The sequence below is a fragment of the Anopheles coustani genome, chromosome 3, assembly GCF_943734705.1.
Source record: "Anopheles coustani chromosome 3, idAnoCousDA_361_x.2, whole genome shotgun sequence".
NCBI classification, from domain to species: Eukaryota; Metazoa; Arthropoda; class Insecta; order Diptera; family Culicidae; genus Anopheles; species Anopheles coustani.
This window is the reverse complement of record NC_071288.1, coordinates 61,379,886-61,399,129: the sequence shown is the minus strand read 5'-3', so window position 1 is coordinate 61,399,129 and position 19,244 is coordinate 61,379,886. Positions and strand designations below refer to the sequence as shown.

Genomic DNA, 19,244 nt, shown 5'->3' with positions numbered 1-19,244 from the left:
CAGAACATGAATGAAATATTTATGGTAGCTCAGTTTTACATCCTTTCTACCGCTCCACCGCAGGAAGGCGGTGTTAATCCCGTTTCCTTCGCGTTCTTAGTAGGCGATTCGAGAGAATCGAACGCTGCTCCACAGACGAGCCCACACAATTTTCCTACACCGGACAGCTACAATGAGTGAGTGGGCTGGACTTATTCTTTGTTGTGCCACAGGGTACACCAACACATGAACCGGCGAACACGACACTGTTACAAATGGAAGATTAGTGACAAACCAGTGCACACCTTCATGCCCGTTTCCGTCCATTGCTTTTGGTAGCCAACATGCGGACAAACAGGGTGCAGGTGGATTTGATGGTGGGTTTGAAGAGCGCTTCCAGGTGTTTCGATGCCGGTAGAAGGCGGACTGAGGTTAGGTTCTCAAGTTTTGTTCCTGCGGTTGTCATGGCTCAAATGACGTAAGCAACCGTAATCCGATCAAGAAATCCCGACACTAGCACGGACCAGCCAAGGGGCGGGTTGGATGTGTGTTTGCCGAAAAGTGAGCACACAGAAGCTGCGAGTGTTTCCCCAAGGCTTCAGTGTAGGCAAGATCGAGAAGTCATTCCCACAAAAGTCCAGCTGTCCAGCCCGACGCGAACTCCAGAACCGGGTGGGCTGGATAGCAACAGCCGTGTAGACGACGACGACGACGACGACGCAGAATCCAGTCGGTGTGTCGCCAATCCGACACCGGACTCTCGTGTGCCAGTTGTAGTTGGTGTTGAAACAGGTTAGCTCGCCGCGACAATAGGGGACTAGGGGCGGTTCGGTGCAGGAACGGACAGAGAACGGACAACTGTCATCGAACTGATTCTACCTCTGCACGGTCGGTCGTTGGTGGCAAGATCTGCTGATCGCGGCCGTCCGAAGCCTGATAAAATAGCCGGTCCAGGCGAGCAAGCAGCATTACCTTTTATAGCAGTCGATAGAATTCCACCAACCAGGGCTCGCGATACCAACCGTCCCGCTTCGGCCAGCCAGCCGGGATGTGTCGCAATGAATCATCCGTCACAGATTTGCGACTTCAGAATTGAGATTTGATTGATCCATTTTGCTTTCCTATCCCATATAAGGTTGGATGCGCAAAAAACCTGTCCACTCACCCGGATAGAAGTGAGTGCCCGCACGAAGAACTAGTCAAACTGTCGCCACAGCATGGATGACGCAAATTGAACTCGGCGCAAGTCTTCGTTGACTGACAGGTCGGTCATACTTCTCACAGAACTTTGCCGCTTCCTAGAGCTGCTGTATCTGCGCATATATAAGGCAACGAATTAAAACTTATACGTGTCACTTATTGCACAACCCGTGAGTTTGATTGCATGGCGGTTGATGCTCTGGTGTTAGGGAATAATTAATCACATAATGAGACGGGGTTCGGGGAAAACAGATCGGCAACAGCTGGCAAGCAGTTTCTTGGCATTGGACATCACTAGTTGTACTGTTCATACCTGCGTGATGCGCCAATTGGCAATAAAGTATTACCTATGTTCCAGGCAGTGCTATATACAAGTGTCGTGAACTATCCCAGAAATAAACGAAATACTTGTTGAGTCTATTATAGGATGTTAAGTAGCAAACGGACAATCGCCAGCGCTGGATAAACAAAATATCCGTGTTTAAGAAATGACGCATCAACGGATTGAAGATCAATCAATCCCAAAGTCCGCTACTGCTATTTGATATCGAACGAAAAGCAAACAGCCACACAGCAGTATACCCTGCGCCTTCAGATGTTGATGCAGTGACTGTCGCATTATGTCACGGTACGGCTTGATGACGGTGACGCGCGAAGTTTGGGCGGAACATTCGAGGGTTGAAACAAACATCGAGCGGCGGCGGAAAAGACAGATTGCGAAACTCCCCGGTCTGACTGTAAATCAACCACCATCGAAAAAGGCGACTCCGACTTTTTTGTTTTTTTGATATCGTCCTATGTTTGGCTTGGCTCTCTGCACTGCACATCCCATGCAGCGGCCTATCGAAAGGCCCTTGCGGACACTTGCCGGTTGGTCAGAGACTCGTGCGCGCACCGCCGCGCCCAATCCCCTTTCGTGTCGCTCGTCGTGTGAGACACCGTAGTGGGCACCTGTGCGATAAATTATGTTGTAGCAATGTTTAAATTGAAAAGCATTAGGCCACATTAGCTCGGCCAAGAATTGAATGGGCCCATTGTTGTGGAAGTGGTCGAGGTGGTGGCACGAAATCAAGAAGATAATAAAGAAATCGTGCGAAATCCCACGGCTGGCCTTCTCAAGGTGGTCGGCAGGGTTGGTGTGGATAGTTTCTCCATTCCGCTCTCGAGCTCCGCAGTCGAAACGGTTTGCCTTTGGCTTACACGACAGATATCCCCACCGGCCCGGGAGGCGTGATTACCAAATCAGCTGTCCCGACTCGGCGAGTGGCGCGTAGTACGGCGTTCCTAAAGTGCACTACATTGAATGGCGTCGTCATAACAGTCGTGGCAAGCGCCTAACGAGATGCATTATGATGCCAGCTGCGTGTTAAACGTCCACACGAGCTATTAAACGCCAACATCCAATTCGTGGAAAGTGGATAAAGGTTTGCGAAATCCTTACCTTAGCCATTTCCAAACTTTAACAACCTGGGTGATTTACCGAGGTGCAATATTTCCCTGACGCAAGTTGAATCATTCAATAAGATAATTAATCGCTCATCAGCTCCTATGTAGCGAACTAATACATCCGATGTCACCATCACCGTTCGCACAACGGAACATTCCCAAACGTCGGCACATGGCCAGTGAAAGTTGGCTATGCACCTCCTCAGAGCCGACACGGTTCATCAGGCACTGCTCAACATACATCAGCTTTTGGCACGGTGCCCAAAAATCGGTGGCATCTTTCCGATCGAACGTCAATTTGGATGCCATCCATTCGCTCCAACGACCCGGAAGACGGTAATCCGATGCAATATGGAAATGTGAGCAGCGCTAGCAGCAAAAACACGGATTCAACAGTCCTTACCGGACGAGTAAGGAAGCTGGTTCTGTCATGCACATCATCTTGAAACCCAGCTGTCGTTTTACTGGCGTGCGACTTTTAATGTGCTTCCGTGTCGTGAACTGTGCTTTGTTTGAAGCCAAACACAAAACTATTCCAGTTTATTAAATGTACAGTCCTTGTTCAACTTAATGGAACTCAAGATATAGATGAGTACATAATAAAATCACACGTCACGTTTTCATCCGTCTAAACCATGCAATTAAACCAAACACCATTGATGATCAACTCAAGTTTGTTTTCAACGCTCCAATGTTTAGTAGCTGTGCCTTACGTTATGTAAGGCTCGCTTGCTCTGAAATTATTTGTTGCTAATCTTATGAAGGCCGTTGCCTCCCAAGGGTGTTAATTAGAAAAGGTAAGGTGATCATTAGACTGGCAAATAAAGCAGAAGGTTGGAAGAATGGTACACTTCAAACCAGCGCCGCCAATATAGCGGGTCTCCTTTGGAGTGATGGTGCCGAGCTGCAACGCAATAGCTTAGCTTCACGCGTTTGTCATCGTTTGCGGCCAATAATTACACCAATCAACGAACAATTATCTTCCACTTTTGAAACACTTAAACCAGTGCGAGAAAAAAAAAACCGGACCACGAAATAAGAAACGTTCTTTGAGCGGCCTCAAGCGGCAGCTGTGTGCTCTGGATTCTGACGACCACAACCAAATTTAGAATGTGGTCGCGTTATTAATATTCTTACCACCATAAGGTTGCATGAATTAGCACCATATCGGGTGACATTACCCGCTGCGGCATGTGACGGTTTGTTTTTACTCCGAAAAGGGCAGATCACAGGCATTCGCTAATTGACTTCTCACTTCTCGAGTCCTCGGATTTGATTGTTTTCGATTGGTTTCGCTTGTTGTTCCTTTTCCACACATGAACTATGCCAAAAACTCTCCAGCGGTGACTCGTGGCCGTGCCGTACACATGTGGACAACGGATTACCGCCGCTGAACACGGAACTAACATTAATTCACGAATAGCTATCGATAATGACATCCAGGACAGTTTGCCGATGAGATTAACATTCGCAATCGTATGCGGAATCTCACCCTATCCCTCTCGGATCTTGCTGACGTTGATGATGGTGTAAACCGGGACTTACCTGGAACGAGAACAGAAAAGAACGAAAATGGAAATTTAATGTCAGCACGGTATCGACAGTTCGAAAAAGGTTGACTCGGCACGTGGTCGCTTCACGTGTACGTTTTAAGTGGAAAGGAGATGTGAGGAGGGGGTTGGTTCATATGTTCTGCTCTTCTGTGCTTTAAAAAACGCTCCAAGCTCCGATGCAGTAACGACATCCGAACCGTTTGTTTTAAATATTACACCCAGTTCGAAACGCACGTTTTGCTTCCTTTGCTAAGCCGCTTATCAAACTGATTGCTGATCATGACCCACTTTTTCTCGACTTAGCGGAAGGAAAAGCGTCCACTCACTCGACAAATTGTGTGTAGCATATGGTACACCAATACGCTGGCTAGCAGTCATGTCCCCGTGGTGGCACTGTGGCATTCAGAGAGAATTTAAAAATGAAAATGGAAAACTGAATGTGGCTCGATAAAAAGATATCCACCGACGACGACGACGACAAACGACTTTTTGCTTCACTCAACTTCCGCCGGGAAAACGGTTGTCCAAAGACGCGAAAAAGTACAAAAAAAGACACAAACGGCAAACATTACTTATTCATGCAGCTCCTACGTATGCATGTGGTCCGTATTTTCCTAGCGCTTCACATGTGGCTCCAGCGTTGGCCCACATTTCACCTCGACGTCGCAGATGGCGCGCGACTAAGTTGAACTCGTTGCTCGGTGGAAGTCGTGGTCGCCGAGTCGAAAATTGCAAATGCGAAAGATAGACGCGAACTCTTTGCCCAATGGCGAGGAAAATGTTCGAATTTCCCGTAGCCGTCCCCGTTCGCCGAGGGTTTGCTTATTCATGATGATACCGTGCGGATGTGTTTGATTTGGAATACGTTTTTTCTTCACCAGCCGGTGACTGCTTGACGAGTGTACTGTGGGTTCAACATTTGCATGTGGACTTTGATTCTCCGAAGAAGTTCTCCTCTCAGGTTTTGGTCGTTTCTATTCGAGTAAAAACGGACGACGGTCTGTTGTTTGAATGTTCACAGGGAACTTTTACCGGTGGATGCATTCACGTCATCGAGCATCGTGACAAATTGTTCTTGCTCTCGGCTCAACAGATCTAGTGGATAAGGATCTGCTGGAAGTCTCTTCGAGTAAGATTCTTTTTCGCATATTCTTACCTTTTTGAGTTCAGAGCTTAATGATTTCCAACTGTTAATAGCACAGCTAGATCCTTACCTCAACCAACCCGGATGTGGGATTAGCCAAGAATCACCGTTTGCTAACGGTCGGCTAAAGCTCTGGTGACCATGGCATCCAGAGTCCAACGGTGCAGTTGAGCTACAGGAAAGTAGTGATCCCCTATCGCCCAAACACGTGCTCGCTTAATGCGCGCCCAAAAGCGAAGGAGAGCAGCCAGCTTTGCCCCTTTGCTGCTAGGCGATAAAATCGCCTGACCCTGCGCAGTGTGCCGCCTATTAGTAAGACCGCGGCAGCGGCACATGTATCAAGATCAATAATTCAAAGCCAGCTAACGATTAATTAACAATCGCCGATGGACGCACGGGTAGACAAATTAACCATCGAAGCGCACAAAGCCGCTGGGATACATAGCGAGAAAGGAAGAAGTCGCACCGAGGCGGGGGTTGAACGATAGTTTCCTTTTCTTAATTCTCCGCACTCTTTAACGGCCTCTAATTATTGGTACCCCTGCCGAAAGGGTTGGATCTGGTGGGATTTACTTCTCCAAGCGCCTACTTGTTTTCGTCGTCGACACGATTGAAGATCGACCGATCGGTTAAATTTCTTCCCCTGCTACGGTGCACTATGGAACACACGGGCAAAGACCCAAACCTGCCACCATTTTGTCATAAACATAATACAAAAAAAACGCGAGCGGGAAACTGTAGGAAAAGTCGAGTTATAAAAGGCGTAAACATAAAACGTTTACCAGTTTAACCGAGCTCGAGCTGAACTAGAGTCGCCGGAACTGACCACCAAATTGCGACCGGCCGATTTATAACGGTTATTGTGAGTTCGAGCTCTAAGAGTAATTACATTCAGCGAAACTGTAAGCCTATCCTCTGTGGCCGTTGTGTCTAATCGTACGGCACCATAGCGGTATAAACTTTCGTTTGCAACTATTTGCACCGTACTTTCTCTCCCTCGCGCTTTTTTTCGTGTACTTCTTTCCTTCCGCCAACCATTGCAGTTTTAGTGCATGGTCGTTTGATCTTTATCGGGGCGACGAGAAGCATCGTTCCCGCTGCTGCTTGAATGGGCGGTTCATCTTGATCGTTTTGATCGTGATGGTAGTTAACAATACAACAATTGCCGAGTATTGTTACGCTTTACCGAGGAGCCACACGTAAGCGAACGAACGCGTATAACGAATTTTTTGGCCCGAGCTTTTTGCGGCAATCGCTGTATACCATATTTATAACAGTTGGTCTGTTTTTTTTACCCGTACATGGAAGGGGAAGAATGCCCAAATAATTCGCTCGACTTTTTCTGTGCGCTAGCGAACGTTCGCTCGAATTCTGAGCACCGAACGTGAACCGAAGGAAGGAAAGAGAAATCTATCATTAGAGCGAGAGGCATTGCTGACACACGGTAAGCTCCAGCCGCTCGAAAAAACGTTCGTTCGGTGTAAAAAGCTTCACGTGAGGCTCCTCGGTTACAGATATATCGAGCTTACAACGAAAACAAGACCCAGCCTAACGCTTTTACTATAGCGCTAGTTCAAAACAATGTGTAAAACCTTTGGAAGCGATGAGCTGGCGAGGTCGAGAGTAAAGAGTAGAAAAGATGTGTAGGATTCAAAATTCATAAAACTATCAGATTTAGTCAAAACAACTATAAAATTAGAGTATGATGATATCAGCCGTTGAATTCGCTTGAATTAATTAGTTGAAGTTGAACGCATTGCTTGAAACCTTATGCAGGGTGCATACCAAGCATAACTCCGTATTTCATAACCATTTTTACTAGACGAAATATACGAAAATGAATTGAATTAACAATGACGGGAATTATCCACCGATTAATATGGGATACACACAGACAGTATGTGTTGGAAAACAGTTGTCGTACCCGTAGCATAATTTAACTTTTTCCGTAAGACTACAAACATTTGATGATCAACACCGCCAACAATGGAAGTTATAATCATCATAGTAAACCAATCTCCAAACATTATTCTCAGTACAAGCAGTATCAGAAGATAAAGCAGGAGACAACATATTCCAGGCATTCCATTCCGTAGCACAAAACAACATTTTGAACAGGATATACTCAATTGTACCTTCTTCAGCCGTGTGGTAGAGGTAAGGTAATTCCCATAGCAGTTGTTGATACAATCGTTACCCACACGAGGAAGGCAGTAGTTAGAACGAGACTAGGGTTGAAATCAGCCAGACAAATAGTACCTGGAAACAAATTACTTTAATGAAAGTATTGAAATTTCGCAATGAACGATACTGAGAAACCAATTCAATGCCGGATGAAGAACGGAAACAAGTGAGTTTAACATATCTTTGACGGCTCCACAATGGTAATTGTGGGCTGAAAACTCTGCCGCAGCAGAAAAGCTAGGAGGGCTACAGAGCCTTCCGTATCCGTTAGGAACAGTCACACGTTAGAAGCAATTGAGCTTCACATGTGGTTGAAGAAACGGCGGCAAATGCATCAGAAGGGTGATGAAAAAACGACTTTATCAATTGGATGGAGAGTTCCTCTTTTGCACCAAATTGCTTCAAGGCTAGCGTATATGAAAAGGGTCTGGTCGTTGGAAATGGGTATTAACGATTTGTTTTGTTTCTTCACCCATGAAGTGTTTTGTAAGCAGTATCGGCATGTATTAGAAAATACAACACCTATTAAAAAGTTTCAGTTCGTTCAATTTTTGTAAGCTTTTGATGAGCTATGGCCTAATAAACCTCAAATTGGTATTTACATTTGCTAAATAATGTCGAATATTATTCGTTTGTACACAATTTGTAACATATACATTTTACATTTTTCATAGCTCAATATAGCTTACTCCATAAATTTTACTCAGTGATAAATTATCATTGTTTTCGGATTCGCGGTTTAAAGAAGATAAAACATTGCACATTCCCTTTCCATTCCACCTTGTTCATTTCGGAACCGTATCTGTCAAATTGTAGGTGCCATCATGACATTAGATTGAAACCATTTCGACATATGACGGGATTAATAAACGCGACTTGCGGATGACATTGGCGCGCTGGGCAATTGTGGTCCACCCACCCTACGTTCAATGTGCGCATTTAGAGCTTGCGGTCTTTTACTGGGTGCTCCACACAGATTAGACTTCGTAAATGCAATTATTTCACCACAACGGAAAACGAGGGCTTCACTGGAGGGAACTATGTATATCAATCTGCATTGTGCACACAGTAGCGGAAATGAAATGATTGAAATATTTACTGTCCCACGGTGTGGTCTGGTACGTCAACGGGTATTTGTTGTTTGAACTCTACCGATATGAACGATCCCGGTAAAGGGCGAGCTGATGTTGATGAATCCCAGTCCCGTCTCGAACGGTGTGTGTTACCGAAACCACAAATTGGGTTTCCTGGAACTGTGGGGTACGAATAGTCCATCAGAGGAAGCCCGACTGCTGGTGTCCGAGCTGGATCCGGTGCGAAGGAAGTCTTTGTTTATAACGTTACGGTCAATACCGGGTGGTGCGCAAAGTGGAACCCTCGATGTAAAAGGGTCGACTTCGAAACCACAAACGTATATCAGGAAGTAAAATTGCAAATTGAATACATTTGATCTGTAAGTCATCACCATTACAGAGACCAAGAGCGATATGAGTTAAGCCGTTTAAACCTTGACCATTGGCTCATCGTAATCTTTAAAAAGATTTGACATAAGCAGAATATCAAAACAATTCGGGCCCTCTTCAAAAGCTCATAATTTTACAAAGCTGATATCTGTTTTAGTGTAGGTCTTTATATATTAAAAAAGAGATTAAACCTACAAATTCAAACGTCGTAATTCCTGACGAGAATAGTTAGATCAACTATACAGTTTGTGTTTCATCATACATCACAGCATATCAGTTACAAATTGAACATTGAGGTTTCAACCCTAACCAGAGCTGAATTATTTTCTCATTGTTTGTTCCAGAAACGATCCCTTCATAACTTAACACCATCTTCATTATCGCGCCCTGCTTCGCAAACTTCCCGAAAAGCGAAAGCAAAACCACAATGACTATCACGAATCCACGTAAGCCGGAGAACTAGCGCACGGCAGTAGCTGATCGTAGCACACTTAGCCACCTCCGTAAGGCTGCACACATTCGATGAGAAGCGTACGCAAAATTAGACCCCTAACACTGCAGTTAGCCTAGTTTAATCTGTCTTTCGAGGTCATATCGTGTACGCCTGACAACGGACTAAAGAGAAGCGCGAGGGGGAGAAAGAAGTCGCGTGGATAAATGGCGGCAAAAAAGGGCAAATAAAAGGAAGAACAAAGCGAATCATGATCAAAACCCCGGCATCATTTCTTAACAGACCGCCATCGACATATAACGCATTTCACTCTTATTAAATTAACCTTCTCGTTCGTGATAATAGCCGCCGGTTGCGCCATTACAGCGTGTGGTTTCTGCTGACCGTATTTTCCTTTTCTTCCTCGTTTTGACCCAACTAAAGTTTGAAGTAACATGCAAGGCTTACTATTTGACCGCAATGTCGCCTTCTTCCTGCCAGGGGTCATTAGTGTTCAACCATCCAACCCACAGCCCCTGACTGTGAACCACAGGTCTAGGGGACGTCGGCGGTTGCAAGTGACGAGGGCCGAGCCCACCGCACCGTTTTCCTTGGGAAGGACAATTCTTAGAGCTCTTAATCGCTTTTCTGGTGTCAGATGTCACTGTTTGTGGTACGGAAATTGAATTAACACGTTCGTATACACACGTGAATAGTGTTTTGTCCCACTTTCGATTTTTGCGCGACATGCGCGAAAGAAAACATACCATAAAGAAGCGAGTATCAGATAAGCAGGTATTGGAAGTTTTACATTAAGAAAACTTACTCTGCATGTGCATCCAACCTCTGTTCAATTTAAATCAACTGTAACGACTCTGGATTGTTACTTAGTTAGGCATCAAATTCCCTAGTTCTTACCATGAAAGCGAATCATGCATTAAAGGTAAAGACGCATTGGAAGTTATAATTAGAGCTAAAACGAATAGTTGGCAATATCACATATAAATGTGTATCTTTAAGTAGGTACAGATAAGTCACATTCTTTAATCATTCGATCAATTCACCATGTAACACTGGCATTACCATATGAGAGTGTTGTTCTACTTGGGGTATGTCCCCAAGAAAAAGTTCAGCAAACTCAATATTCTCAGAAATTGGCGCAAACATAACACTTTCATAAGGATTAAAAAAAACCGGATACCACCTTTGCTCAACGGTTCTTGTTTTTATTCAAACAAACGTCCGCCATTAATGTATGGACACGGCTTGTGTCTGCAACAAACTGAAAACGGAAAACAGTTTGAACCACGCTAAAGGTGAGGTGAGGTGAGCCAATTGCACCAAGCACAGGACTTAAGCACCGTCGAGGGGTCAATGTCATCCGAACGAAGATTGCACCGGCTTGGAAAATGGTACTCCTGCAGCGGCGAAGAAGCAGCGTATGCTGATGACACGGCGATTACCTTTCTGCAAAAACCGCCTCGGCGAGCAGTACCTGCTGCGGCGCAATGGCGACCATTAGCTGTAGCAGCGAGTGCATCACAAGTCCTCTCCATCTGACTTTGTATGTTATTATGCACCAATCAGCAACTACCATATTAATGATTACTCATATGTTATAATAAATCTTCTTGGTTGCTAACGAAATGTTTCATCACCTAAGAACATCACGGATGTACCTCACATTGCCCTATGCGGGTTGCGAGTGTGTAGCCTAAAAATTAAAGGACATTATTATCATGATGATTTACAATTTGCCGGCTACCCCCGGCTAAGTGAGGTATTACAGAATTGTAACATGGTTGAAATGTGAACTGTTGTAAAACTGTTGGATACTCAAACTGGTAGATGGTATTCCGCGTCTATCCAACGCGAATGAATCGAACTGTTGAGTGGAGGAAATTCCTCCATCGAGGCAACATGCAAAATACTTCAACCTCCCGTCGGTGGTTCAGACGGACGTCAGAATCATTCATGATTTATTGATCGTCTAGTATCGATTATTCTCGTACGTCTATCTTAGCAGCCATTCTCCCCTCCGTTCCCTCTGAGTTGCACACATCCGTTCGGTCACTCACAGTTTGTTTGCCCCGACACTGGTTATACCGCTCCGGCAAAGGTCATAAATTTTCATCCGAAACACACTCGGAACCACCGACATCCACCGATGATGTGTCGACCGGTACCCCGATGGGTTAAAAAAGTGGTACGTGTCCTCTTGTGACTTGTACACGGCCGTCGTCCTTCTGCCGTTTCGTCGAAAAACCACTTCGGGCGCGTCACGGTTACGCACCGTTTTGAGTTGGGATTTTCCTTTAGCCGACTCGTGTCTGTTCCCTCATCGGACGTGGCGAAACGGTGGCCGCATGGCTAAGTGGAGAAGTCTGAAGTTCACGAATGGCCTTATGCACCCGGGGGGGTTGCGTGATGCAACGCCGGCACTCGGCATGATGCACGTGCGAAATGTTCGCGCGTCGTCTGGCGACCCTTTGATATTCGTCTGATTGGATACTTGGCAACAGCGTTTGCATGCAGAAGCAATGGTACGTGGAGCTAAACGCATAAGATACAATACGTAAAATAATGCGAACCGAACAAAGTTTTATTTCATTTCAGTAGGTCTTTTACCAAAAACTCTTTCAAATAGAATTCAGTACATATACTGATTCTGCCTCTTTCTTAGAACTTCCGTCGTAAACCATGGAAAAGGAATATTGCGAACAGAAGTTATCGACGCAAATCTTTAACATTCTAACACCTACATAAAACATTCGTATACCCGTAGCCAAAGGAGGTACGGCGGCAAGAAATACACAGTAATGATATCCATTTGCATGGACATACTTCAAAACATGCCGCCCAGAGATTGTAGCGTTTGCCGTAGAGAAGCGACGGGGGATGGATTCGCAATGGTAGGTCGATTTAACCAATCTAGCAAAGGCGTATAGCATAGGAGAGCATTAGTGTGCATTGCTCAACCGCCCTTATGCCTTTGCTCTTGTCGCTTTGGCTGTACTTGCACGTATGATGATGCACATTCAAGCTCGCTGGGCTGCTCAGGAGCACGTTGCTGCTCACCGCTAATTTGCGGGATTAGTTCCACTCAGTCAGCGGCTTAAATGCAGCATGCTAGAGATCACCTCAATACAGCGTACTTTTTGCATTCGCAGCTCGCAGGACAGGAACATCTCTGAATGGAAAGTAAAATGTTGCTTCCATCGCAAGTGCGATTATCGTTATGGCTAGTCGTTTTTGCGAACCATTCTTCAGCATCCAAGGTTGCAATTGTTTCTCGAATGAGCAAAAAGGAGAAGAAATTATGTTTATAAGTTGTGGAAATTAAGCAACTGTTATAAAAATTGCTCAAAATATGTATACGTATATGAAGGAAGCACAATTCAAACAGCTAATTGTCGATGAACTGTTTTGTTATTTCGCAAGTAAACAATTTAAGATACAATTTACATTGAGTGAAATTTTCTCTCCCGATAACGATGTTTCTTTTTCTTTTTACACGAGCAATGTGATAAATACTTCTGACGGCACTTAACCAAAAAGAAGAAGTGTGGGTATATTAAACCGCAGCCTGGTCGTGGGAAGTTGTAATTGTTTCGTGATAACAAACTTCACTCGTTTACGCTTTTAGACACCCTCACAGAAACTGTGAGCGATTGTCAGTTGAATGTAATAGAAATCGTGAGATAATGACATAAGACAATCATGCTCATGATATGGTTTCTTTAACTTTGTACCGGTTCGGTAACATGTCTGTAACCATAGAAATGTCAATATATTCTTAAAGCTAGTCGTAGGCAAGCAAAATATTTGTTCCTTACTAGTCCCTCATAAGATGGTTGTAGAAACAACAAACAATCTCACCTGGCATCTGCCACCAATGATATATCTTACTTTCGATTAAATTAAAGAGAATAGGAAACAAACGACATATTGATTGTATTGTCATTATCAAGAAACATTCATGATTGCATTGCCAACTGAAACTGAACTGAGTCTAGAAACTCGTTGATATATTGGTAGCGTCAAATAAAAAAGAGCATGTGCCTCAATTATATCCCACACCAGGTACAAATTATAGCTCGTCGCAAGTAACACTCGCCACGCTGTGATCGATCAACACACTTTGATAATTGGCACAAATGAATCATCAAAGCAACAGGAACACTATAAACGATTGAATATTGTCATGAAAAGTTTGTTTTGTTCTCATAAAAAAAGTATTGACAAACATCGCTACTTCCAACCACTGAAGTCAAACATGCAATCCACGTGCTTCTTTGATGTGATAAGAAAAACACGTGTGTAAATAGCAGACCTCCACGTTACATTGGTGCTGTTCATAACAGTTTCCTATATATGAAATTCGAAATGTAAGCGAGTGAAACATTTGAGCTATAACAAGTTGATATCGATTTAACTTATGAAACATGTTTTACAAAAGAATGTCAATTGGAATTTTACTATATAAAGTTTTTTATGCATACTGGGCTAGGCGGATATGACGATGGCAAGTTAGATGATCAAACACTGTTGATATTTTCAATCAACGCTCACCCTAACCCCGTTTACCTTGATCCATTTCCCCAGTTCCGTGGTTTATGGCATTATCCAAACATTTCATCGCAACAGACCATAAAAAGTTGATGTCAATAGGATTGTTGTTGGGAAGGGTTAAGAGAAGCGGAAAAAATTCCCCACAAAACAGGGCAACGGTCGCAAAAAGGGTTAATTTAACATAATAAACAGTTGAATTGTCAATAACAGGCTATTCGGGAAGTTTATATTTGCAGTTGCCTTCGTCGAGTTTTTCGACAACTTTTAAAACTTCCACCAACAACTACACTCAATGCCGTTTCCAGTGGCTGGTTTGACTGGTTGAAAACTATCTCTAATATGCGAAAAAGCTTTCGTCTCGACGCCCCGCAGGCATAGAGACGGTTGCCACGTGAAAGATACACACGTTGAACGCTGGATAAAATTCCCAGGTCAATCAAGGGGACTTAACATGGCCGTTCGCTCAGTCGACGCGCAAACCGGCGGCTTTACGTTGATCTGATTGAATGCATCCGGCATTGGGAGCTAAGGGAATGTGTGAGATTTTGTTGAGCTCTCAAACCCAATTCGCAGGCAGGAGCATGTTACGGCAGTTCACAGTGGTTTACATGGGTGGTGTTATTTTATCACTCCACAAACTATTTGCTTTCCATTGCGGGGTCTTATAATTCGCCGCGACCGTTGACAACGCAGTTGAAAGAGGCTGGTTACATTAGGTAGCGGTGACACAGCTCCGCATTCAAAACTTTTCTAGACCTTGGACAGTAAATGAATACCGTTTAACATTGACCTGTGGTTAACAACAAACGTTCAACCTCATCATAAACTTTATGTTAAACGATTTTGTCATTTGAAATAAATTCTAACATGCACTTTAGCGTTTGCCAGGAGTTGTAGTCATTTAGCGTCTAGCACAACTTGTGTCCATTTTGATGACGTCTGTGTTCACATTCACAGAATGTCATCAAATAGGAAAGGGAAACTGATGGTACTTTCAATCATCTCAATCTTCTTGTATTTCTTAGTCTCAATAGCATACGTCTTGTATTCATGAACTTACCTTCAACAAATAGGTACTTATATATTGTTAGTATGTAAGATAAGCCGTGGGTCTTTCATATTACTCACTTTAGAATGTTGACAACTATAGTTTTGGAAAACTATTAGGATAATAGTTATTTTACCTAATAATTTGTTTAAAAATTATTTCCACTTAGTTTAATTAACATTTAAAGCTTTGTAAACGGGGCTGTCTATTATCAGAAACATATATAGACCAAAATAATTTGTCAAACCAGACGAAAAAAGGAGATTTATTTCAACCAATCGACAAAAATGAACTAAAAGTTAAAAGTTTTTAGTACGAAGGGAAAAACGATAATTCCAATTCGAAAATAATGTGTATACTCGAGAATTACTACCATAACGACAAGTAACAAGAAGGGAGAAGTTTACAATGAAGTTAGGTGATTTGGAGAGGAGAAATTGATGTACACAGAGTATACCTATAACTATTTTACTGGATAGACGTGCGTTATTGTATTATTCATGATATTGGAAAATAATATTTTGACACAACAAAAAATGTCTGTAATGGAAGCGATTACAAAAGAAGGCGACGACAAATGAACAGATGTTTTCAGTATGTTCTTTTAGGGTCACACATAGGGCATGACACACTGCGTTGCCCCTGCGAAGGTCAGACCATGCGCACCATTGGTGAATGATGGCTGATGATGCTAATGATGATGCTGGGGATACCTGGCATTTGTAAAATGGACCGACCCCAAAACATGAATGAACTTTGGAAAGGTTACCTACACCGCAGAGAGCAATCCGATCGCGGAATAGGCCCAGTAACCAAATTGTGACTGACAGCCGTTACAGGCTATGGTGGAGGTTTTCGGAAGAGATCCGACGGTACGCACCTGACGAGAAGGTTGGTCCGAATCACCGGCCGATCTCGAGCATGCACAATGGAAGATTCCACCGATGAGGCAATGTATTTGGTTCTACCTTTAGGGCACAAGTGAGTTTCTTAGCGCTAGACTGCATGCAGCATTCCGAGAGTGAATGGAAAGTTTCTCTTACCCAAAACCAATAGGCAACCTTCGTATTGTGGTCGGCAAAGTTGACGTGTGGTGTATTCGATGGTGTCATGTTGGACGATTTGGCCCGTGCCGTGGAATTCATTTGCAGTCAATCGAAACGGAACAAGTTGTTGATCAAAGTTTGCGGCTCGCGCATTGATCGACGCGGTTTTGCCCGTACCACCATCAAATTTAATAGACAATTTTCCGGGCCACGAATCAAATGTTTTTATAAAAAAAACGAAATAGAACGAAATAAGAAGATAAAACAAAATTAACAATAATAACGCCATCTATCAGCATTTGAATCAGCATTAAATGATACGTTACTTGTAACTCAATGCAAGGCTAGATAGAAGTTTCAAAGCGTCATATCACGTGCAATCGTGAATCGTTCATTCAAAAATCATAATTATGTTCGAGGCATGCATATCGCCAGCAAATGAAAGTAAAACTTATTGAGGTTAGAGAATGAAAGAAAAAAAACTCCTGAATAATAATTACAAATGATTTAGCAATAAGCGGCATTTAATCATAGAAGATGAAGGGAAGAAACCGACGCATGACGATGGAAATAACGATGGTGTTAATGATGATGTTGAGGGCGCAATGTTGATATTGCAGTAATTTATTATATCGTAAAAAACACTCACGTTACAATTTGGAAACGAAAAAGATCCACACTGGGAAGGAATGGTTGATCGCATTAGCGCAAACGATTTTTTTCATGCCTTTCTGCGGGATTTGGGCCGAAAAATTGTTAAGATGTGATGGAATACGTTAAGAGTCGACCAATCAGGTGGTGATGAGGAGGTTTAACGTTATGCAATACACGACGCTTGAAATAAAAGTCTAATTTTTCGACACATACAATCACACACAAGCACTGCACAACAGTACCGGTACGTCACGGAGGGAAAACAGAGGGAAAAACGGCGTCTTCGGACACCATTAGCAATCATTTTCCCCACGCCGAAAACACACGCGCACGAGCCGGAACAAAAGATGCCGCTATTTTTAGGCCTGGTATCTACGGAAACGGTACGGAAGAGCGAGGAGGGATTATATTAATTTTGCCTTTTGCACATTTTCTGCACACTTGCCCGGATGATGGCTCGCGTGAAAAACGGTGCAACGGTCAGCGAGGATAAAACGGTGCTCTAAGATAAACCGAGCTACGATAATCCCGACCGTTATCGACCGGGTCGAGGTATGTTTTAGCTGGGTTTCTTAGTCGGGCGTTTCTGAGCTAAGCGCAAATGCTACTTTTCTTGCAAGTAGGTCAACAGATCTAGCTAGGCCACACGTTTCTGGGAATGCTCTATCGCGAAGGGACATTGCTTGATCGACGATCGAAGCAGGGACTTACTTGTGAAAAGATTTTTATGATTTTAAAAAAAGAGAGCAAAAGCAGAAAGATACCGAATGAAACGCAAATAAAATGAAACTTTAGGGATATAAAACCATACGATAGTAGTGCGTTCCAAGGCTGCTTCGGCGAAGATAGATTTCTTATCGAATTCCACAAAAACACCAATAAAAAAGGGCGCCATTTAAATGCCTTTCCGGCTCGCAGCCTCATGATGGATCCGCTGTTGTAAAATGGAACACGCGAGCGGCGTGGCGTACTCAGCGCATTGCCTCAAATTTGCCAACAGCGCGCAGCAATCGTAGGGCAAGAATGCGGGACCATAAATCTTATCGGTTATACTTCAATTATTCTTCCGATACCCTCTTTAGGATTCGCTTTTATTGATGGACGCAAGATTTATTGGATCGCAAGTACCGAAAGACGGCGAATTGAATTGAACTTGGCAAAGAGAGAGAGACCTCCTTCGGGACCGGGAAGATAGGCAGGAGATAGGCTGGCGTCACAACGCACATCGATGTACATAAATGGCGAACAACCCGGGGCAGCAAATGTGATGTCCGAACACGCTGGTCTACGTTTCCGTTAGACTCGGACTCAATTTCCGCATCGCGGTTCTGGACCGTGCGCGCCAGAAAACAATATCCGAACCGTTACACGCTAAGCACAACAGCAAATGGCGTGGCGCGGCGACGACATTCGACACACAACCATCTGGAAACAACAGAACGCTGCCTCGGCCATGCAGCGCTCGAGGCTATACGGTGGTTAAGACTCCAGGGAAATTTATGTCGACGCAGGATTGAGAGGTATCCCCCGGGGGTTTGGCGGGCGGGAAGAAAGACCCACCAGAGAAAGGCTGCTAATCGATTGATGGCAGCAGCGGGTAAGAATGCCACAACAGCCGGGTGGGTGATGGTTTGGCTTTCTTTCGCGGCAGATTGACGGACCTGCGCTAGAAAGAAAAGCTTTCGCCTGCAGCAGGAAAGGCTAACACCAGAAATCCATTGCGCTAGAAGATGGAGCAGGCGACGGCCTTCTCTGACAGTCTGGAAAGGTCTAATCTGGCCCGATTAAGCTGCCATTGGATGTTGACCCAGTAATCTGCACCGATTCCGAGCTCGGCAATATCCTACGGACGATTATTTGGGTGACTAAAAGCGACTAGCACAAAATCCTCTACATATAGTGGATAAACGCAAGGTTTCCAAGTGCCATTATGATCCACAAATCGTTGGAATGTAGTTTTCAACAGAAATTATTTGCCTGCTGTTCGATTTCGTGTTGTGGCTTTTAACTTCTACCAGGACAAGCTGAGGGTCCATCGGAAATTCCGCAGCAAATTGGCAGTGCCAGCGCCTGAGAGGAGTTGTCTGATGGTTATCCAACAAACACACGCTCAAGCACGAGACTTTTTTATTTATTTCAAACGATCCAAACGTTCGTCCGATGTGGTTCCCGAATTCCAGACCCGTTACCAAACACACATACACGCGCCCGTGCGCACTTGCCCATACAAGCCACAAACGCTATAGCCACACATTCGGAAGATAGTCCCGAGTAGCTTAACCCATTTCTTTTTTCCGCGTGCGCGCAGCAGCAGCAACAGCCTCACATACGTCTAAGCGCTACATGACCAACGGCCATCGATTGGACACGGCGTCCGCGAGATGGCGAGTTTGCGCGGCGTTGGATTTAAAACGAAAAAGGTACCACACAACTTCTACCAGGCCCGAAACCGGTTTTAAAAAGGCACTTTCAGCAAACGTGTTCCGTGGACCGAGGGGTAGGGCAGACGAGGGAGAGACTGGGCT

At 44.2% G+C, this 19,244-nt stretch overlaps 1 protein-coding gene across 1 annotated transcript in view; it reads right to left on the bottom strand.

The window, feature by feature from the left end:
• The window catches only part of LOC131270795 (uncharacterized), a 65,413-nt gene that overhangs the window by 42,376 nt on the left and 3,793 nt on the right, over positions 1-19,244 (bottom strand). Inside the window, exon 2 of the mRNA XM_058272478.1 lies at positions 16,063-16,080. Coding sequence (XP_058128461.1) covers positions 16,063-16,080 — 18 coding nt within the window. The remainder of the gene's footprint in view (positions 1-16,062; positions 16,081-19,244) is intronic.